The sequence below is a fragment of the Apus apus genome, chromosome 1, assembly GCF_020740795.1.
Source record: "Apus apus isolate bApuApu2 chromosome 1, bApuApu2.pri.cur, whole genome shotgun sequence".
In the NCBI taxonomy this organism is placed as follows: Eukaryota; Metazoa; Chordata; class Aves; order Apodiformes; family Apodidae; genus Apus; species Apus apus.
This window is the reverse complement of record NC_067282.1, coordinates 139,996,333-140,018,809: the sequence shown is the minus strand read 5'-3', so window position 1 is coordinate 140,018,809 and position 22,477 is coordinate 139,996,333. Positions and strand designations below refer to the sequence as shown.

General features: G+C 39.8%; 1 protein-coding gene across 10 annotated transcripts in view; it reads left to right on the top strand.

The window, feature by feature from the left end:
• CALD1 (caldesmon 1) overlaps positions 1-22,477 on the top strand; it is a 252,893-nt gene that overhangs the window by 228,576 nt on the left and 1,840 nt on the right. For 9 of the 10 annotated variants that reach the window (XM_051613482.1, XM_051613490.1, XM_051613518.1 and 6 more), the window contains 9 exons: positions 223-371; positions 5,095-5,281; positions 6,929-7,069; positions 14,852-14,895; positions 14,988-15,066; positions 17,269-17,406; positions 18,397-18,492; positions 20,552-20,629; positions 20,949-20,982. In XM_051613482.1, coding sequence (XP_051469442.1) covers positions 223-371; positions 5,095-5,281; positions 6,929-7,069; positions 14,852-14,895; positions 14,988-15,066; positions 17,269-17,406; positions 18,397-18,492; positions 20,552-20,629; positions 20,949-20,982 — 946 coding nt within the window. Of the gene's footprint in view, positions 1-222; positions 372-5,094; positions 5,282-6,928; positions 7,070-14,851; positions 14,896-14,987; positions 15,067-17,268; positions 17,407-18,396; positions 18,493-19,667; positions 19,759-20,551; positions 20,630-20,948; positions 20,983-22,477 lie in introns of those variants that run through there. The other variant, XR_007888905.1, reaches the window with a different exon arrangement.

Here is a 22,477-nt window from a genome sequence, read left to right as displayed (position 1 = left end):
TAGAGTGGTGGTTTGTCACATTTTAGTGCTTTACAGACTACTTCTGCCATAAAGCACATAAACATTTTGAAAACAATTTCATAGTGAGTTATTAACACCAAGAAATCTGTGGTCTTTAGCTGTTACTTAGAATGCCTCATTGTGACTTTTTTTCTCCCCCCCCTTCTTTTTTCCTCTGTGTTTCTTGTTTTTGTTCTATGATTTATGATATCTCCTGAGCAGGTAAAAGATGACAAGGATAAAGGAAAAGCACCCAAAGAAGAAATGAAAAGTATCTGGGATCGTAAGAAGGGAGCTCCTGAACAAAAGGCACAGAATGGAGAACGTGAACTCACCGCCCCAAAAATTAAATCTACTGAGAATACTTTTGGGTAAGTTCCAAGTGAGCACTGGGCTTGCTTATATTCTAGCAGAGCAGGGGGCCATCTCTGGGTCTCTGCTGAATAGCCTTGCAGCACCTGAATAGAAGACTTGGGTTGGCAACACCATCAGAAGCTCTGGCATTCATTGGGTTCCAGGTACAAATTAGGGTTCTAACAAACTCTCCCCATACTTGTTGCAGTAACACAATGAAGTGCAGAAAGCAGATGTGAATAGCCTTGCCTCCTCAGTAGAGAAAAGTGTCTTATTTTTGTTGTGCTTGGGTTTTCCTTCCTTGAAGGACATTTATTTCTAATACCTGAAAAGCAGCCTAGATTTTGTGTTCTCTGATTTTTTAAGTCAGATCTCAGCTTATACTGAAGCAATCTATTTCAAGTTACCCATCTGCTTTTAATCAGACTCTTTTTAATCAGTATGGAGCACAATCCAGTTGGTAACTCTTGAAAGAACTTCTCTCTAGATTTCAAGGCAAAGTTTGAAATCAATGGCTTCTGTTTGTTGGTTTGGTTTTGTTTGTTTGTTTGTTTTGGTTTTTGTTTGTTTGTTTTTTGTTTGCTTTTTTTTTTAATAAGCTGGATCACAGTTTGATTTTTCTTTTCAATAATGGATATATTGGGAAATTCAATGAAGGTAACAAATTTCTAGTTAAAAATTTACTAAAAAAGGATTCTGCCTACTACAAGGAGGGGATAAAGGAAGCAGAGTAGAAGTTTTTCCTTTTAGCAGAAAAACAGGAATTAATAGGTTAGAAATCTAATTTATTTTTTTTCCTTCTGCACCTCTCTTCCTCTTCTACACTGACACAGGCAAAGAAAAGGTTAAGCTGTCCAGGCACCTTGAGAAATCTGTGCTTGGCAGTTGGGATTTGCTGTTGTATCTCAGAATTCCCCTTGTGATTCTTCCGGGAAAAACAAACTTTCTCAAAATAAAGTGCACTTCAAAAGTCCCTAGAGACACCCTGACCTAAGGCCAAAAGACAGACAGAGATGGAGATGGAATAGCAGGAAATCAGCTTTGCTCAGAACTGTCCTGCTTCATGACTTGGGTCACATCATCAATAACATGAGAATGGTTTTCTAAAAATATTTTAGTTGTGTTTTCATTTGCCTTACTTCCTGTGGGAGACAGGCCTTAGTGGCAACATGTAGATTTGAGTTTCCATTCCTTTTTTCTTTTTCTGTTTTTCTTCTACTAGTTCCCAAAAAGCCTGTTTAATGGTCTTTTATTAGCTAAGTAGAAGACTTGAGTTGGCAATACCAGCAAAACTCTAGTGTTCATTAGATTGATAGGTATGAATTAAGGCTCTTGGCCTATTTTCTAACCAACTGCCCCCACATTGTTTGGTTTTGTTTGGACCTATCTTTCTTCTTGTTTCTACATGAGTATATCAGATCCTAGTCAGGAAGCCTGAAACTTGGCTAACTTGGAGTGGTGAGGACTGAGAATAAAATAGGGTAGTGGAGGCTAAAGAAAAATCTTAGTGTGTTTTCTTTGTTTACATCAGTCAGTAAGAGAAATACAGAATAAAACCCCTTTTTATGGCTTCCCCTTCCCATCTCCGCTCCCACCTGCCTTCCTCCCTATTCTCATACAGGACTGCAGAAGTCCTAAATCTGATGTAACATGTTTTTTCACATTGCTCTGACATTTTTGGCTCCCACAAAGCACTTCTTTCCTATTCCTCCTTGTCTGAAAGCTGGCAACCAACTGCATTTCTTAGCACCAAAGAGCTGCTTATGAAACTCTTCCTCCACCCAACATCTCAATACTAATTTCCCTGTGTCGACAGTCAGGAGCAGAGATTCCCAGAATCTGTTGAAAATGGAGAAGTTTGAGAGGTGGAAGAAAATAAGAATTGCTGCCAGTTTATTGTTTGCTGTTTCAGATTATGCAGAACCAGTAGGGGAAGTCCTGTAAGCTCCATGAGAATAAGATAGAAACTTTATATATCCTTCTTTGTATGGAAGACAAAAAGACACTTGAGAACTCCAAATAAAAAAATGTTAAAACTAGATTCTACCACTGGCTTTTATCAATTGGAAACTGAGAGTAGCTGTAAATTTCATTGAGGCTATCTGCACTGAAGTCACTGAGGACTAACCTTTCTTCTGTGCTGATATGAAACAGAGTGGCTATTTATTAAAAGAATTTTAGCAAATGTTGTGTTCTTACTTCCCTGAATTCTGAGGGCTGAGCATTTGCCCTTGCCAGGGATATCATTATGTCTCTCAGAAGTGACCTCTTGCATCGTCTTTGGGCCTGAAGTTTACAGATCTGGATGGGTTACAACACAGACATCAGAGACCAAGAAGCCAAAAAAACCCCCCAAAAACCCAATTAGTGAGGTTCCTGGGATGCTTGTTATAGAGGCTTCAACCTTACATTGAAGCAGGAAAGTCTTAAAATAGCCAGGCATTTCTCATGGCCTGTACAGGATACATGCATTGAACCCTTACAAATACTTTATGCCTTATAGAGAAACAGTTTGGGTTCTCAGTACCTCTGTTAGCTGAACCAGAGGTATTTCAGGCTGGACACCCAAAATCATAGCCCACACCTCAGATATTGGTCCTCAGTTTGGTTTTGGGTGGGCTAAATGACATTTCAAATAAGGTTTCCAATGTTTTCTCATAGTGATTTAGTTAATAATATTTTTCACTTTAAAAGCATGTGTTCATTTAACTAGATATCACTACTTGATGCAGGCTCTTATTGGTGACCACTTAAATTAACTTGATGTTTGTGATGGAGGGTGATCTTGTGGTTCTATTTTCATAGTTTAAGAGATTCCACTGCAAAAATGCATTCAGAATTAGGGCCTGGAGCAGAAACAGAATGTGCTAAGGCGATACTAGGGAAATATACATTATGTACTTGCAACTCTAGGTTAGAAAATCAGGCATGAGAATGTACTGGGGGTACATACATTCGAAGGCCTCTGGGACATTTTTTTTCTTTAGCTTTGCTTTGTGATGTTACAATCTTGCATAGAAAAGACTTTCTAAAAACAAGTCAACAAAACAAGTGCAAGGTCCCACTCCTTTAGTGTTTAACTTGCACAGATGAAGGACATCAGCTGAGTTCACACAATAGCATCAGTTTGGTTATGCTATTTTGCCACATGTTTTCAATGATACAATTCCTAAATGACACATTCTGTGATAGAACCAAATTTCACCCAATTTGGTAAGATCATGTCAGGGCAGGGGACTCTCTGTTAATATATTCTGTTGTGTTATTGAAAGCATAGACAATTCTCTGGTCCTACAGCCTGTTTTATATTGAAAATTCCATCTAGATGAGGCATTTATCTGAATGAAGAGCATGTTTGCAGGACTGGGTGTGATTCACCAGATTGCAAATGTATATGTTTGTTCCTCATATTGTCATCTCTAATGTAATTAGTTATAGTTATTGTTGGAATGCTTGATTAGTACTGTCTTGTGGTATTATACTCTGCAATGCTCTAGCTGCATTACTGAAGTTAATATTCATCTTTTTTTAAATGCCAACAAAACAGAGCAGAAAGGTTTTTTTACATTAAGTCCATAAATACATTCCTTTTCTGTCTCTTGTGAATGAATAACACACTGATATATCTTTACTACCTCCCTTCTTGTCAGCAGGAGTATTAAACACACTCAGGGAGCAGACATTTGTCTAAACACTGGTGTGTGGTAATTGTTTATCTAGGTGATGCTATCTGTCTCTGTTGAAAGTGTGCACTTCACCTATGCAAATTATTTGGAGTTTTTCTGAGGGTTGTTCTTTTTTTTAATTTCTATTTTCTCTTTTCTGTCTCATATGTTACAGCTGGTTGGAAAACTTCTGGTTTTCTCCTGTGGAAATATGCCATTATTAAATCATTTCCAGTTTCTTAATAAAAAGTCATACTTTCCCTGGAAAATTTCAGCAAAAGATCTGATGAACCTTTCTGTTACTACAGGCTGGGAGAATTAAAGTTACTGGTGTTACAGATGGGATATAGGAACCTTTTTAAGTTTTTAAAACAGTGTTGAAGATTTTCTCCCCTCTCTTGTCTCCTTCTGTTTTCCCCAAGTGGTTTGTTCTGTCCTCAGATATGCCTTTTTTTTTAGAGAGTTTTAAAAAAAGACTTGCTTTTAAAAGCAAAGGATTACTGCATCTTTTATTACATAGAACATTGAGTAATATTTTTGCTATGAGGTTTTTTGTATGTAATGCATCTCATTTAAGATCAACAGAAAAGAATTAGTTATGCTTTGTTTTCTGTATGAAGTATGATATGCTTTGGGAAGTGTTTCCTCTGCACACACACTGCGAAGCAGAGGTGTGAAACCATAACAATTTTCTGTATACTATAGATGCTGATGAGATATGATACCTCTTGCTGAAGTTACATGAGATGTTAAATATTTCAAGCTCAGTTACCGAAGTCTCTTTAAAATGGAGGTGTCCTGAGTTCTCAGGCAGGGTGGTGCAGGTCCTGTGCACATAACTGCATGAGAGACTCCTTCCTTGCTGGCAGCAGATGGGAGAAGTGCTCCTAGAACTATCCCAGCCTACTAACTTCTGATGAAAATGTTTGGGGTGTGTCATAGTTTGCAAGGAGCAAAAGGTCTTATAAGGCAATACGCAGGCTCTCATGTTACTGGTGAGTGCATGGCAGCAGGTGGCTCTGGCCAGGAAGGGAAAACCCCTGGTACATCACCTTCCCTTTAATTTCTTTCCCAGCCGCTCCAGTTTGAAAGGGACTGCAAAGAGTGAGAATGAGGAGCTTGAGAAGCTGAAGGAGAAGCAGCAGGAGGCAGCGGCAGAGCTGGATGAACTGAAGAAAAGGCGGGAGGAGCGCCGGAAAATCCTGGAGGAAGAGGAGCAGAAGAAGAAGCAGGAGGAAGCTGAGAGAAAAGCCAGAGAGGAGGTAAGTATAAAATACGTAGTCCTGGACTTTTTTTTTTCCACTTTTTTTTTTTTTTTTCCCCTCTCCATTATTCTCTTGTTGTTACTACTTTACTTCCACTGGCCTTGTAAGAGTTAAAAACTCTTTACAGCAGTGTCTGTACAGACACTTTTAGGTAAAAAAGCTGGTGGGACTGGAGGTTGATTTCTGTATTAAACAAAAGGGCAGAATGAGGCCACGGGAGACTGGCTTATAGGTGAGGAAGGAGCATGGAACAGGGAAGGCAAGACCAAACCCAAACATACAGGCCAAAATATGATGTTTTTTCTTGGATCTGATAATCCTGTGTGGGAAATTGCTCTTGTGACTTTGCTTCCAACTGCGCCCTTTATTTGGGCCCTCTGGGTTATGTGCTCTTCTGGGAACCACTGTTTCATAGTGTCTGCCAGGAGGTGGTCTGTCAACAGACCTTGATTTCAAGTCAGCTGCCCAGCATTAAAATCACTCCTTTTTCTAACCTTCAGATTTAACTGCAGGTATGCTTTATTTGATATCAAGTGACCACATCATATCGATGCTCCAGTGAGGAGACAGGGTAAAACACGCAGTCATCCAGGGTAGAAGGAAACGTTACAGTTGTAGCTTCAGGAAAGACAGGACTCTAATAAATGTCTTCATGAGTTAGGATGTCATCTGCCATAGCTGCAGATTTCTTACCTTTGCGGGGATGCAAAATGTTGGGGGCAGTGTTATAGCCACAGTTCTTAATTTATTTGAACTGTCTTTTTGACATTACAGAAATTGAATTACAAAGTGCAGGTCAGAATTCATCTACTGCGTATGAGCTGGAGTGCAAATGTTATATATAGTTACAATGGGCTAGATCTCATTATGAAGATATTCTTGTCTGTTTAAATACTGAGTACCCAGGAACAGCTGTTTGCTTATACTTCCTCTGCAAAGGGACACTATGAAGAGGATTTCCAAATCTCTGGTGCATAATTTAGGAATCTCGGTTGTTTGGAAAACAAATGGAAGATAATAATAGTGTTTGGCAGCAGAATGCCAATTGCTTTATAATACTGAGCTCTTCACAGTAGAACTCAATGCTGAGATTGCATAGTACTTTGCTGGTCAGACCTTGCTGACCAGTGCTCACAAGGGTTGTGCTTTGAGGGCTTCTGGTTTATGAAGTAAAAATTCATGTTATCTCTTTGGAGTGAAAATAGTAAGCTTTTAGTCTTAACGTTTTTTTCGACACCTATTGATTTTTCCTTGTGAACTATTAACATTGGCACAAGTGCCAAAGTAGATGGATGGGGAACACTCAAAGGTAATACATGAGGATACAGAAAAACTGAATTAGTGTGTTTTTATAAATGTGCTTTTTTTCTGTCTTTAAGAGGCACTATATGGCAATAAATCTGGTGACCTCACTGCGAGTAGACGATAAAGCAGCATGGTCTAGATGACTTCCCTGCTTCATTAGCACTGTGATGGATTAGCAACAGATCCAACTTTGCTGGATTTCAGATGGATCACTGAACTTTTTTTGACTGACACAAAAATCTGTTCTTACAAAGTTTGGTGAATGTTGGCAGAACTGCAAAGCGCTGTAATGTTGGTGTAGTTTCTGAAAGAATAAGTGACCATTAATATTCTTTTAAGGAGGAAAAGAGGAGGATGAAGGAAGAAATTGAAAGGAGAAGGGCTGAAGCTGCTGAAAAACGTCAAAAAATGCCAGAAGATGGTGTATCTGAAGACAAGAAGCCATTTAAATGCTTCAGTCCTAAAGGTTCATCCCTCAAGGTAACCTCCCCACTCACATCTATACAGTGCATAAAAAGCAGTGGTGGTTTCAGTCCAATCCAACAGCCGAACACCAAAGGAGTGTGGAAATACTTGAAATCAAATCTGGAACAATGCTCTGAAATAGACCTTAGCCTGAAACCTTTCGCTGAAAGACTTCATTTATTGGGATGACTGAAAATTAGAGATCCTTTCTAAAAATAGACTCTAGACTGGGAGTTACCTGTTCTTGTTGAATAAAAATGTTCAAAAAAGGATCTTCACCTTCAAGAGAAGATTATTTCGGAAACTTAGAGTTGTATTACTTTGTATTACTTAGAGTTGTATTATTTTTTTGTGTGTGAACTGGAATAGATGAAGATTACAGGTGTTCTCTCTCTCCTTCTGCATCCACAATTACTTTATTCCTTGCCAGTTAACTTTCTCTTGAAGCATATTCAGTATAATCATCATTAATTGAAACTGCCCCATATGGGAGTTCTAGCTTATGTCTAATCCCCCTAAAAATAATATCTAGAAGTGCTGGGCTGGATTTAATTTCTTACATAACATGGAAAAAAACCCAAAACATTCTGTTGCTGCAGGAGTTTCTAAGTGGTCTTCTGTGGCCTATATTATATGGGAAGTCAGACAAATTAATTAAGTGGCTCTTCAGCATGGAAGAGGAATCCTGCCCCACTGAAATTATTTGGAACTTTGTTTTGATAATTCCTCCAGTTGCTTTCTCAGCTCAAGCTCAAACTACAGATCTATTAATCGTTTTCAACTGTCTTTTCCTTTTCCCATTTTGTGACATCAGTAATTTAAGGATCCAAAATACTTGTTACAAAACGTCCCTTAATGAGCCTTAGGAGAGAGAAGAACCAGGTTATCAGATAAATGCTCACTGGACCATGAAGTGTATCTCTGTGGGATTAAGAACTGTACTTGTTGACTGACAAACTGCACTTGGTCAAAATTATATTTCCACTCACAGAGAGCTATACTTTGAAGCAGTCTGGAGCTTCAGCCCTGTACTGTTTTGGGTCCAGTTCTGGCAAATACAGGGTGTGACTGAACTTGCCTTTGACTTCTCAGACACATCTGAACCTGAAATACAAGGACAGAATTCATACAGCTCAAAACGAAGATTGGCAAGCTTCATTACTTGCTCTTTCTAGATAAACTTGGTCTTGCCATGTCAGTTGCAGAAGACTGTGTCAATAACAGACACTACAAACGTAAAGCTTCTTCCCAGCCCTCCTGGGAGGGCTTCATTTTCTTCTTTCTGTTTATTGAAATGCCTTTATGACATACATTTGGAACTTTAGTTCACAAATGATTCAGAGGGAGGAAATTAGACTTGAAAACACATAAGAGAATGATACAGATCATAATTTTGGGGAGAGTGGGAAAAAATACTGGATTTGGCAGGAGGTTAATAGCTTTCAGAGAACTTTTGGACTGATGCTACACTATTACATTAAGTGTATTTTTAAAGGAAAGCTGAAATCTTCCAAATGTCTTTAAGTGTCGAAGGTCCAATTTTTTAATTATTCTAAGTGCTGCTGAGTTTTATGGCTTGTTAGGTAGAAGCCGATTGTTACAAAAACTGATACGTGCAACTCTGTACACACTTATTTCTTTCTCTGTTTCTCTCTCTGAGAAATTGGTGATACTGTACATACTCCAGCTTGGTGTCTGTGGGTGGCCCAAGTAGACATGTAATGCTGTTGAACTTCACACCCTAAACTGTTTCTTGGCCTTGTGTGGTCAATAGCTGAGGAGAGAATAATTTCATTTTAATAACCTGATGTCAAATTTGATATCAAACTCCAGTTTTTAGAAGACAGTGTATTTTGTTGCCTTTCATATGCACAGACTTCTCAGGCTGGTCTAACCTGACTGATACTCTGCTTTCTTACTGGCTGTTATGCCTCTTTTGAGTTATAAAGCATGTGGCACATATTTTCTCTCTTGATTAAAGTATAATCTAGTTAGATGTGTAATGAGTCATGTGAGAACCTTAAATGCACAATTGCTGGTGGGCAATTTGAATTAATAATGAAAAAAGGGAGGTTCACTATTAAAGTACCCAATGATACATGTGCACATTCTGACTTCTAGATCACAATCTGGCAAAACACCTTTTTTTCCTTCCTCATCCTTCTTGATGGGATAAGATTTTGGGAAGAAAAAGTTCCTGGGAGTGATTTAGATGAAGAAAGTAGGAGATGCTGTTTACCAAGTGAACTACAAGACGAAAGGAAAGAAGGGAGATAAACTGAAATGAGTGTGGTATATAACCAGCTTATGGTCACTGCATTTATCGATCAGGCAGGGCATGGTCTAGCATGAAATGCAGACTCAGAATTGAGAGACCAAGATATGCAGTTCATATCCATATATTACATGCCTCATGAATGCAGAAATATAAATGTATTTATACAAACACAGACATAATATACATACATGCTTATATTTAGAAAGAAATATTGTGAATATCTAGCCTGGCCTCTAATATATAATAGCCTACACAATGTTGACAACTCCAGTTGTTTAAACCACTAAATACAGTATTTTCCTGAAACCTGAGAGAATACTTCAGAAGAACTACTACTGCAGCTTGGAGTCCTCCAAGTGACAGCACCAGGGCTGGTCCTTTCTGAGGGGACAATGCAGAGGAAGCATGCAAAGTAAATACAGGCCAAGTTCATCACTAGCTCAGGGACAGAAGCACCATGGATTTTTCAGGGCTAGTGGAGTCTCTGTAGGCAGTATCAGCAGTACCAAACCTCTGTTCAGCCTCTGCTCTCTATCTTGGTTTGTTTGCTTGTTTTCAATAAGGACAAAGACTGGAACAACCTCTCCTGCTTTCCCACCTCACTCTAGCTCATGCTTTCCTGAGTTTAGTTCACACAAATGTGCTGCAGTAGATGATTTCCTGCATAATCTTTGTCCATTTTGACCTTTTAGACAAGTTAATTCCTCATGTTTTCTTTGGGGAGGAGTGTCATTGACATCTTGTGTAGCTATTCTCTAGGTTAATCAGGAGAGAACAGGTTATTTCAATACCAGGTCTCCTTTTGGGACTGAGCTCCACCACTACAGAAATGCAAAAGCTGTTAGACATTGAGGGGAGAAAGCAATGGCAGGAGGCAGGGAGCCTGGGATAGCTTCATGTCTTTGCAGAAAATGTCTCCTGGGAATCACAGGCTGATGTGACAGCCTGCACTCTCTGCAAGGCAATGCTGACAGCTAAACCAGAAGATAGGACTTTTTGGGGCTTAAGATTTTTGTTTTCTTTCCTGTCTTGTCTTATCTCATAATTGCTCTGAATACCTAACAGCTGCAGCAGTGAAAAGAATTAGGCTCCACAGAATCAGTTCTTCCTAGATGAGCTACTCTTGCAGCAGAGAAAAGATAGTGGTAAGAACAGGTTTTGACACTTGTTTTTCCCCCATCTTCCATGCTGATGGCAGCACTTTAGTGTGGTAGGTAAACTGCAGTAAATGGATGCACTATGCACAGATGCTGCTGACAGCAGGAGAAAGCCTCACTGAGCTTAATGAAGCAAAAGTGTGCATGAGGCCTCAGAGAGGGTAAGAAGAAGCCACTTTACTCCCATGGACTACACCTGGATTTCCACTAGGTTCTTCCACCTGTTGGTTATAAGGCAAAAATATAATACAGGAATTTCTGTTTTCTGCATTAATTTCTTATTCCCCTTCTTCCTTGACCCATTTTACAACACTTTCTGTCTCATAATATCTAATATATATTTTAAAGTTTCCAAGAATCACTTAATACATTTGTATGAAAGAGTTTTACTGGGAATATCTAGATGCTTTTTGTTTCCCAAGCAATTGGCTCAAATTGTGTGTTAACTCATTCCTCTTCCATTCTGTTTCTGATCTTGGAGAATGTACAGATGGAAGACAGTGCACTTCTATACCTACATTTTAACTGCATTTTTAACAGGCAACACATTTCTTCCACAATCAGCAAATAAATGTCGATATGATACTGAATTTGGATAAATGAATACATTTATCTCCATAAAACTTCTTGCTTAATTTATTCCTTGTCACTTGTATGTGTTGAGCCCATTGAATCAGGCCCTAAATCAGATGTGAGACTACATGGTTTTGATTTATTTCCATTCGATTCATCAGACTTTACCAGCAGAAGGGTAGGTGTCCATCAAAGTATCTTGCTGCCTAATTTAAGCTTCTTTGGTAGTTAATAGATTGAGAACCACTCTCAATGGACAAGCAATTCTACCTTTCCTAGGGTAAGGTGAGCTCCTCTGCCTCTCCACTAACTATATAAGGAATCACAATAAGTAATTTTGACCAAATGTGTAACTTTCAAGCAACTAGGTTCAGGTGGGAGAGATGCAGCCCGAGATGCTGTGTTTTTTTCTCTCTGGTTGTGATTTAATTAGAGGCTGGCATGCTGAGGTTTCAGAGTGTGTGTGTGTGTGTGTTCTGTGTCAGAGGGTTTGGAAAGAATTCCATGGTGACAAAACCTAGTTCAAGCTATTTAACAGGACCCTGTTAGAATTAATGCAGCAAAAAGTTTATTCTTATTTCCTGGCCTCAAATTCAGGAAATATCTTGCATTTTGTGCTAACCACCTTGCTTTTCCTATTTCTCTTACAGATCTATTTTGTAATACTGTTTACTGTATGTGCCAACATTTAAAATTATTTGCATGGTGTTTGTGTGGTGTGCCGTGGATAAATGACCTTTAAATGTTGCTGTGCTCTCTAAATGTATTTGGCATTTATGTTGAATACACGTTTCCTGGTGTATTTGCTCTAAGTGTATTCAATGTATGGTTCTGTTCCATGCATACTGTGTTTTGAGGAAGATGCTCGACAACAAATTCTCATATAAATGTGCAGAAAATATGTTACATATCCTCAACAGGCATGTGCTTCCTTAGGAACTGGACCATGTTCAGCTCTCAGGGTTTCTTCCTAACTCTGCTTTCCTGTTAAAATTACTGTTTTGCTTGCTTCCTCACTCTCCACTTCAGAAAAATCCCTGACTTATTCCTGATGCCACGACAGGTACTCTGAGAACTGATCCAGGAGGTAAAGAATATCCCCATGTCCAACCTAAATCTACCCTTTCCTAGCTTAAAACCATTACCCCTTGTCCTGTCATTACATGCCCTTGTGAACAGGTCTTCCTCAGCCTTCTTATAGGCTCTTTTCACGTATTGGAAAATCGCTATAAGGTCTTTCTGTAATCTCTTCTTCAGGCTGAACAACCCAACTCCAACTCCCTCAGCCTGCCTTCATAAGAGAGGTGCTCCAGCCCTCTGATAATTTTGTTGCCCTCTTCTGGACATGCTCCAACAGGTCCATGTCCTCCTGTTGGGGGCTCCAGAGCTGGACGCAGTACTCCAGGTGAGGTCTCACCAGGGCAGAGTAAAGAGGCAGAATTACCTCTCGCAATCTGCTGGCCACACTTTTGATGCAGCCCAGGAATCTGTTGGCCTTCTGGTCTGCATTTGCACATTTTTGGCTTATGTCCGTCTTTTGATCCACTAGTACCCCCAGGTCTTTTTCCACAGGGCTGCTTTCTAGCATGTCTTCCATCTCATCCTTCTTGTCTGTTGTTACTAGTTCACCCCTGTTGCTCATCAGGCAGGGTATGCTTTCCTTAAGCTTCCTTTTCTGGAAGCCCTTCTTGTTTTTCTTTACATACCTTGCCAATTTCAGCTCCAGCTGCACCTTGGCCTTCCTAACCTTGTCCCTACACAACCAGGCAATGTCCCTATACTCTTCTCATGATACCCATCTCCACTTCCACATCTGCGCTCCCCTCAACCTATACCCCTTTTACACCAGTGTCTACTGCTGCCAGGTTTTCCTGCTGTGTAGAAACATCTCTCCTTCCTAAGCACTGGAAGACTATAAAGAGTCTTCTTTTAGCATCTTTTACATGCCTTTTAAGATTTGTCCCTGTTTTAAGATTTCAAGTGGAATCTCAGTTCATCTGAACTAGAAGATTCTGTAAAGGAATTACTAGATCTGTACCTTGAGTCCTGGTTCTTTGGGCTAGTCCATATTTAGCCTTTGTCCTTGCTGCCAGCTGGGATGTCACTGATACGGTTAGGGAATTGTCTGTTCATGCAGAGCATGAAAAAACCCACTGTCTCTTGTCGGTATGACTCAACATTTTGAAGCCTTGCTGGTTATAACCCAGAAATCAACATTGTGGGAAACTTTTCCAACTGTACCATAATTGAGGAGAGGTGACATGTTTTGATTTACCATCGTAGATATGATTAGTCACTTTCAATCAGATAATTTACTTACTTGTTTTATGGCAATACCAACTGTTTTCTCTGGGTGAAACTAAGTCGTGAACTGTTCGGGCTGGCAGAGGAAGGCGGGGTGTGCGTGGCTCTTCAGCTGCTGCCTGGTGTGTTGCTGCCACCTTGTGACAGCAGTGGGTTGAAATAGCTGGTACACAGCCGAGCGAAGCCCATCCGGACTGTATTGAGATCATATATTGGCAACTAAAACTGCCAATGTAAATTACTCTGTAAATTGTATACCTATTCTTTTAGAGCTTTAGAGGTGCCTTTGAGCTGGATTGATCTAGCTGGAGTTCCTCCAGTGAGATTGGCAAATTCTGCACTGAAGTGAACTGCCTGAGTTTTTGCTTGTATGGGCTTGAGCAATAAAACATGCGTGCCCTTTGATGGGACAGCAGCTGCTACAGCCAGGATGTCAAGGCCACCGGGGAGAACCATTTAAAGGAATGGCTGTCATTGCCTTAGTTTAAAGGCATGAATGCTGGAGCACTCACTGTTCAAGTAACTTGAAAATGGACAGCCTTTACTGAGACCAGGGAATCCCCAGGAACCCAGCCAGGCTGATTAATAGTGATTTCTATCCCCCAGAGCTGCTTGTGTATATTTTACTCTTAAGTGAAACTGTAAAGCCTGGGACAAAAGTGGAACAATGCAATGGGGAAGAGATATGAGGAAGCTGATGAAAGTATTTCTTGACACAGAATGCAAATAGACTTCCCCCCTGCCCTGAAATTATTTAAAACTTTATTCAGGGATGGATTGACTTGTTTTCAAATTATAGAGAGATATGGCATAAGTCTTACAAAACCTTTATGATTCCTTTTGCTTGAAAACATTACAGTATTTTCCTACACACAGAGTATAAAATAACGATGAAATGTAAGATACCAGTTTGTATAATAACAGCTGGTAGATATTGACTCAGCAGTGACCCTTCTGAACATGAGCAGAGTACAGTCTGATTGGTTTTTTGGAGCTCAAATTAAATTGTCATTGTCTTGCAAAAACATGCATGAAATAGAGTGTGTGGCTGAGCTCCCAACCTGTCATAGTCTGATGTCTCAACTCTGAAAAACTTTATTAAAATTGCAGTCTGTCTCAAGAGATACATACTTGCTCTTATGTGAAAGATATGAGGAAATTTGACATAGATTTTGTGAGTATCAACCCCTTTCATATGATAAAGCTTCTTCCCTTTTCTCCTTTCTGTATTGGTGACTTACTCTCTGCTTACAAATGAGGCACTGAAGAAATATGGAGGATGCAAATATTAATGCAGAAAATATATCCACCCTTATGAACCTGTAGCATAAGAGACTCCTAGCTATAAAACCTGTCTGTGGTGATTTCTGTTGGAATGCATGTCTATCAGATTGACTTTTTGACATTTAAAATTACATTTTAGCCTGGCTAAGTACAGGCTTTTTTATTACGTTTAAACTTACAGCTCGTTTCTCTCTTTTCTAGATAGAGGAACGAGCAGAATTTTTGAACAAATCCGCTCAGAAGAGGTAAAGCAATAAAACAGTAGGTTTGTTCAAAACAGCAGTGATTAAAGGGAGGGATTAATAATTTCTATCATGCTTTTTTCTACTTTCCACAGTGGTATGAAACCCACCCACACAACAGCAGTTGTCTCAAAGATTGACAGTAGACTTGAACAATATACTAGTGCAATTGAGGTAAGTTAATTCCAGGTCATGATGGCTCTAGTTACTAATGGCTTTTGGGACTTCAATTAACCTGTGTTTTACTGTTGAAGATTTGCAGGGGGTTTTCATCACAAACTTTTTTAAAATGCACCTTCAAGAATGAAATGCTTGTGGTACACCTATAACCAACATCTAGATACGTACCTAAACAAACTTTTCATAGCTGGTCAAACTTCAGATTTGAATCTTCCTTTCAGTGCTACAATTTTCTCTGCTTTTTAAGCTTGAAGTAACTGTTGAAGAAGTCAGTCAGCATCTGTTGAGTGACAGTTGCGTCCTTTCCTAGGTTGATGAGAGTACTATTAGCAGAGAGCTGATAGTTACCCTGAGCAAAGCTGACTTAGCAGCTTATTTAGGAGAGCCAGGAACTGGGCCTGTGTTGCTGGCTGCCACTTCAGAGTGAAATTCCTTGGCAAAGAAAGACACCTTCATGAACTGGGAGTTAAGTAGTAACAAAGGAAAAATAGAATAAAAATAAAATGCAGAATTTTAACCCAGGTGATATTTATAACTAGTGGCTAACAATGTGCCTTGAAGCCAGAAAAATAGGTGGTTTGTTGGGGTTTTTTTGGGGGTGGGGTGTTTGGTTTTGGGTTTTTTAGCTGCTTTTATCAATCAGTGAGTACAGGCAATTAGAAGGCTACTGCTTAATATTGCAGGCCAATTGAAGTGGGTTGCTAAGTGTAATGGTATAGTATAAAAAGGGATATTATCTTGATAGCTGTGATTAAGGTCTAGAACCTCTTCATTCCCTGCTCGATTTTTTTCTTCTCCTCTTGTTCACATGTAGCATCTAAGCATGATATTCCATTGAGGTATTAATTTGGTATGATTTGTTATCCTTTAACTTATAGTAATTAAAGATCAATTAATAAAGGCGTTTTTCTGTGACTGCTGCCCATTTAACCTTTCTGTTACGCAGCTTGTCACTGCTGGAGAGTTTTATACTGAGAGTCAGTTCCTGATGCAAAAAGCACATGCATGACAGTGCTGAAGGCTTGGGCTTGCCTCCAGCACCTATGTCAAGCTGAAGGTAGCTCAAATCCCTCCATTAGAGATGAATATCAGCATGGCTCCCATGCCATCAAAATAGGAGCAAATAGTTTCTGTCCTCCTGCTTCACTCTGCGCCCTTTTTGGATGAGATATAATCACTGAAGAGTGACCAAGGGCTTTAATTTGACTGGGACGTTTGATGTTAAACTCCTTAAAGAGAGTGGATGGATTGGAGCTACAGCTCCATCGTAAGAAATTTGTGTAATGGTGAAGTCAGGGTTTGTTAGCCCATAAACACTGGACCAGCCCACCCACCAGTTTATATTTTCAGTTGAGCTGTGCTAAGGTCCTGAACCTTTATGCTCCATTTAGATAGTGAAAAGCATAACTCTAAGGCAAGGGGCAGGCAGTGCAGCTCCGCAGCTATATACAGCTCCTATCTGACCTGAAATTATTCCTTTGCCAAATTTGAGATTTTTCCAAAAATTGCCAAATATAACTTCTGTTGCAACTAGAGAGGCAAAGCCGCAGCTCATACAGGTTCTCATTCTCCTCAAATCTGTGTTATGGAAAACATACAATAATTTTGAAAAGAAGGAACAGGAGTAGTTTGGTCCAGGTTTTTTAGTAACCATGCAAAAAAACACACTGCCAAATAAACCCCAATTCTCTACTCTTTAAAAAATCCACCTCATTCCAAATATAATTGCTGAAATGTACCCCTAGAATCCTGTGTTGTGAGGTTGTCTGGATCAGATGGGGCAGAGTATGCTGAATGACAGAGCAGCCTTTCTTCCTTGCCTCTGCATAAGGATTTCCTCAGCTGTGTCCCTGAAAGAGCCATGTTTACAGGATTCAGGTGCTGAGACTTGAAAGAGGACAAATTAAAGCCTTGGAGCAGTTGTGCGCAGAGCTGTGGTTTGCCGTGACCTTTAGATATGCAACAAATGCAAAAATCAAAGTGATTGCAGTTTTCATAGCTGGTCAAGGGTGCAACTGCAAATCAAAAGAAGAGTCTCAGTGAAATCTCTTGAGCTGGGTGCTCCTTTCTGTCCTTGCATGATAATCACTTGAACCACTGAGAGCTGCTGTGTTCCCCAGCACTGCCCCAGAGTCAAATCACTCAGGAACTCCAGCACTCAACGCCAAACACCAACTGGCCTCAATTCTTCTGCAGGGTACAAAGGCTTTAAGACCAGCTAAGCCTGCTGCCTCCGACCTTCATGTTCCAGCCGAGGGTGTTCGTAACATCAAGAGCATGTGGGAGAAAGGAAATGTTTTTTCATCACCCTCTGGGACAGGAACACCAAATAAGGTATGTGTTTAATTTTGCATAGTGATTATACAGAATGATGTGATGTACCTGACCTTGCCATTTATGTTCCTATGATTAAACCTGGTTGCTCCTGTTAACATTCCTGGTGAAGGGTCTCAAAGGATCCAGAGCTCCTCAGAAACCAACAAAATAGTGTCGCTGCAATATTGAGTATAATGGAAGAATTTAGTGACATACTGAGCTAAGCTACGAGACATTCCAGAGCCACATCAGAGATCTTAGACAAATACATTTGAGTAGTTCAAGCAGAGTACAAAGAAATTATTTCTGTTGGGAAAGATTCGTTTAGGGGGTAAAGGAGGATTAAATAGACAAGATAATGATGATGTTTTATAAATCATGCGTAAAAGCATTTGGGAGACCTTTATCTTTTTTATTTATATCCTTCAAGGGACATTTCCTTTCTATAATTTTATGTTAGTCGATGAGCATTCATCATACCCAAAACACTGAGCCATGGATTGAAGTGAGTTATTACAGGTAGCCATGAAATTTCAATGATTTTTTCTAACCTTTTAAAGATTTATTTTAATGAGTTAAATGTTAGGCCATTTAACTCCTCTATGACATGGTTTTAAAATATATTTTAGTTAAACAAAACAAAAACGTAGACTTAGACTATTGTCTCTCCTTCTTTTAGGCTAAATACTTTCTTTCCTTGGAGTCAGGGGTTATGACAGAAATAGCAGGTGTATGTCTAACATTTATTCCTGGGTTAGGACTAAGGTGGAATTGATTTTGTCAGCCCATATTTATCATTAAGGAAAAGTAGAGGGTAGTCGTACTGTGTAGTTTATAGGGACAATATCTTTAACGTACACAGGATGACTCCTAAGTAGCCATAGTCTCAGTGAGGATCTCTATATTAAACTCAGGCTTGGCTTTGTTTTTAAATCTAAACTGTGAAAAGCATAGCAAAAGCTATTCTGAAAGTCTTCTGATTATATTTTATATTTTATTATTCTGCAGGAAACTGCTGGACTGAAAGTTGGTGTTTCCAGTCGTATCAATGAGTGGTTAACCAAGACCCCAGAGAGCAACAAATCACCTGCTCCGAAACCTTCTGTAAGTAAACCTGCAACAACCATCTCTTCAGTAGGTGGGTTCTCTCCTGGGGCAGAGGTGGTGAAGGTGCTTCCTCAACCATCTGATGGCCCACATTGGACAGTTTTAAGTCTCAGCTTAACAGGGTGCAGAGCCATCTCATATAAACTATAGCATTACCTAGAAAGGTTGGACCAGATAATCCTTGAAGTTCTTCCAACCTGGCATTCTATGATTTAGAGGTACCATGCTGTACGTCCTCTCCTGGAATCTCACAGACGCCCTCTGGCTGCTGACTCCGGGGTAGTCAAGAAAGGGGGAATGAAACAGGGCAGTTCTCACCTTAAAGCTTAGTTAGGGATGCTTTAAAAAGGCAGTGCTCAGAGAAACTCTTCTCTGGTAGAGGAGGACATCAATTTACCACCTTTTAATTTAGAAATTACTAGCCATAGACCTTGGATTTGTGCTTTGGCTCTTCCCTGTAAAAATCTTCCAAGTATACTTTTAAACTCAACTGAAATACCTTAGTCCTTTAAAAGCCTAAATGAAATTTCTAATGATAGCCCTTCAGCATGCCCATTACTTCAGCAAGAATCAGAGCAGAAAATGCTATCAAAGTAACAAACTGGAAGTGTGGGAAGCAGCAGTGTGGATGTGGGAAGGAGGAGAAACAGGTAATTGAGGGGTAGGGAGGGATAGGGATGAGGAACTGGACCTGTAGGTGTCTGTATTGGAGAATGGCAGGGCATCAATACTCATGGTGTTAGTGATTCAACTTAGGGATTTTATGTAAGAACTGGTTTCTTCCCATATCCTTGTGTAGCGTTTCTCTGCCAGTCCACTTGCCCTGTATAAAAAGTGCGGCCTGATAAACACTTTTTCAATTCACACTCCTCTTTGTCCCAAAGAGCAGCTTGAAATTTGTAACATTTTCCTTAACAGTAACTACATGGAGATTATGTCCTTATGAACATGAGTAGAAAAATAAAAGTAGTCATTGTGTTTGTGGCGTTTAATCACAACCAGTGCAAACCAGCACAGAATCTGCCTCCAGATTTTCCTCTCTTTTCTTTTTAAAATTTATTATTATTTTTTTTAAATTAGGTTGCATCTTTTAGATAAAGTAAAACTAACATCTTGTTTTCCCCTCAGCCCACTGTTTCTACCTATCTCTTCATTTCCCTCTTTCTCAATAGATTGTTCTTTCTTCTTTCAATATCTCTGCTTGAAGGAACCTGCCCTCCTCCTATTCTTCTTCTTTGGGGGTCTGTTTGCTAAGGTTGTCAGGTAAACCCGTTTATAATTGCTTATGAAGAATGATATATATCTGTAATGTGTAATTTTAATTTTTCTACCAGGATAAATCAAAGAGAAACCTAGAATTTCATAGTTAGCAAATCACTTTAATTACTTTACCTCACCTGTTTTGTTTTGTTTTGTTTTGTTTTTTTTCTGTCAGGCTAGTGATTGGTATATGCTAAGGTTTTAAAGGATGCAAAGGAAATGCAAATGGGTATGAAGGACTACAGTGTTAAATCCTGAAACCTGAAATTTGAGAACGCAGAAGACCATCTTCTTTTCTGTTGTATTAGAAGCCCTAAGCTATTTTTTTTACAGGTTTTGGTTGGTTTTTTTTGATGAAATACTTCTATTCTGATCCAAAATAACTGAGACAAGCTACTTTTGAATTTCTTCCTGATAGAAATACTAATTCTGATTTTTTATTTATTTTTTTTTTCCCCTGCAAAATTTGGAATTGTCTTTTTTAAAAAGCTCATGGTGCAGAAACTTTTCACTGCCCTCCCTAGGATTAGCATAAGAAGTTATGGCCAGTCTGTGCAATACTAAATAGATCCAGCAGGATTGGTTTTGGTCATAAAGTGTGTATATGTGTGGAGTGATTATGTGAAGTGTCATTCTGAATAGCTTTACAACCAAGAGACAATGTAGTATTCACCACTGCTGGATGCTTCTCAACTTTTCTTACAAGCAAGTTGCACTCAAACTTTTTCTCTAGCAAATTAAAATAAACCTGAACTAACATTGGTTTCTGTTCTCTCATGTTAATTTAAAAATACAGGATTTAAGACCAGGAGACGTATCTGGCAAACGTAACCTCTGGGAGAAGCAGTCAGTTGAAAAGCCATCTTCTTCTAAGGTAACACTTCAGTGCCTTGTTAAAAGGCTAAAATCTGTGTGGGAAGCCTTCTAAGGGAAGGTGCCTTGATATGGTCAGCTAGTTGGAATTAGGCCTTCACATGTCTTTTGATACTAACCTGCTTTTTTTTATCTATAAAAGAGCATACAATGAGGCACAGAAAGCCATGGGCAGCATGTAACTTTTATATTGCTGTTTGGCAGAGCTCTGTTGTGCATGGGAATCTGTTCATTCCCTGGAGTTGATATTTTTTCCTGTTATAAGTAGCAATATTTTCCTGTATTTAATGTTAATAACAGGTTATTACTTCTTCAAACAGGTATCAGCTATTGGGAAAAAATCAGAGACTAATGGTAAGTAATTCTAATAATACATCTGTGTATTAAATAGAAGCTTTGCCACATTTGCCTACAATCACATCTGAGTTTTAAAATTCTATGGCTGTTAATGTTGTGGGAAAAAACCCACCCTTTTTGCCTTTATCTTTCAAATGCTCCATTACAATATCATCAAAACTTGAATGTTTAAGAAATAAGTCTAAATGAGCTTTCTAGGAGGACTGAGAACTTGCAGTGCTCCAGCCATGTTTGCAAAGCCTGGTTTGAGTGACACATGCAGCATGTTTGCTATAGCTGGAGGGAGTCATTGAACTGTGTGGAGTCTGAAGAATAGGCTGGTCAGTTAAATAATTACAGCAAATGCAAGGCATCTGGGAAAGGCTCTTTCAAAGGCTGCAGCAGAGCAGGAAGGGATATGTCTTTCCTGAGCGAAGAGGGGAAACCCAGAAAGGGAGGCTGTTTCAGCAGCATTATTTCAGCAGAAATGGAAGATTTCTGTACTACTGAGAACAAACCATGCATCTGATTTTAAACGCTGCCACTTGGTAATGTTGAAGTCTGATGAAAGTGCAGCAGTGTGGATTTTTAAAAATTCCTCTGGCTGGTTGTGAGTCTCATGTGCTCCTGCATACCCAGACTGGAATGGAGTTCAAACACACTCAACAGCAGCCCTGCTTTTGGTGGAGCTGTGCGTTGGTGACTTCTAAAGGCAAAAAGAGTTCTCCTACTGTCATTTTGAAACTGCTAGTTTGGGAAACACAACCTAGATCTACAGGAAGAAGTGGGCAGACTTCTCCTCCTAGCACTTTTTAAATTTTTAATCTAAAACATTGCAAATAAGGTCAATTAAAGGAAGTATGTGCCTAAGGACCAGTGGGGAAGAATGGAAATTCTCAGATCGGTTTAATAGCTTTAAGATGTCTTGCAACATCCCTTGACTCTTCACTAGAAATAAAATTACAAATATCAAGAAACTTTTGGGTTTCCACAGATTAATACGTGCATATGTTTTTCTTCATGTACACATGTGAAGCCAGAACTATGGCAATGCCCCGTGAACGTCTCTTATGAGTTTAGAGTAACGCAGAACACAATCGTCTTCCTCCTCCTCTGACCCTACGTCAAACCGAGAGGGGGTTTTCAGGCCCACTCAGCGTTAAGTGCTGCTCTGCTCCCATGGAAGGCACCAGGGGTCACACGTTGCCTACAGGAGCAGCCCCCGCGGAGGGTTTGGGGTGCTGCCAAGCCCCTGCTCTGAGGCTGAGGGAGACGAGGGGCTTCCTCAGAGGGGTTGCAGCCCGGGGCTCTCAGGAGTGCATGCACCGAGCACCGCAGCACAGCCTGCCTTGCCTTGGCGTGGCAGCCACCCAGGAGCGGCTGGGGAGAGGGCTGGGTGCAGCAACCCCCACGTTTCTGGGTGGGAAGCTCCTGAGCTCTCCCTGAGGTGCTTCCTGGGGCTGTCAGAGGCGAGAAGGGTGAAATTCTGCTTGTCCTCTTGGGCACCGCCTCT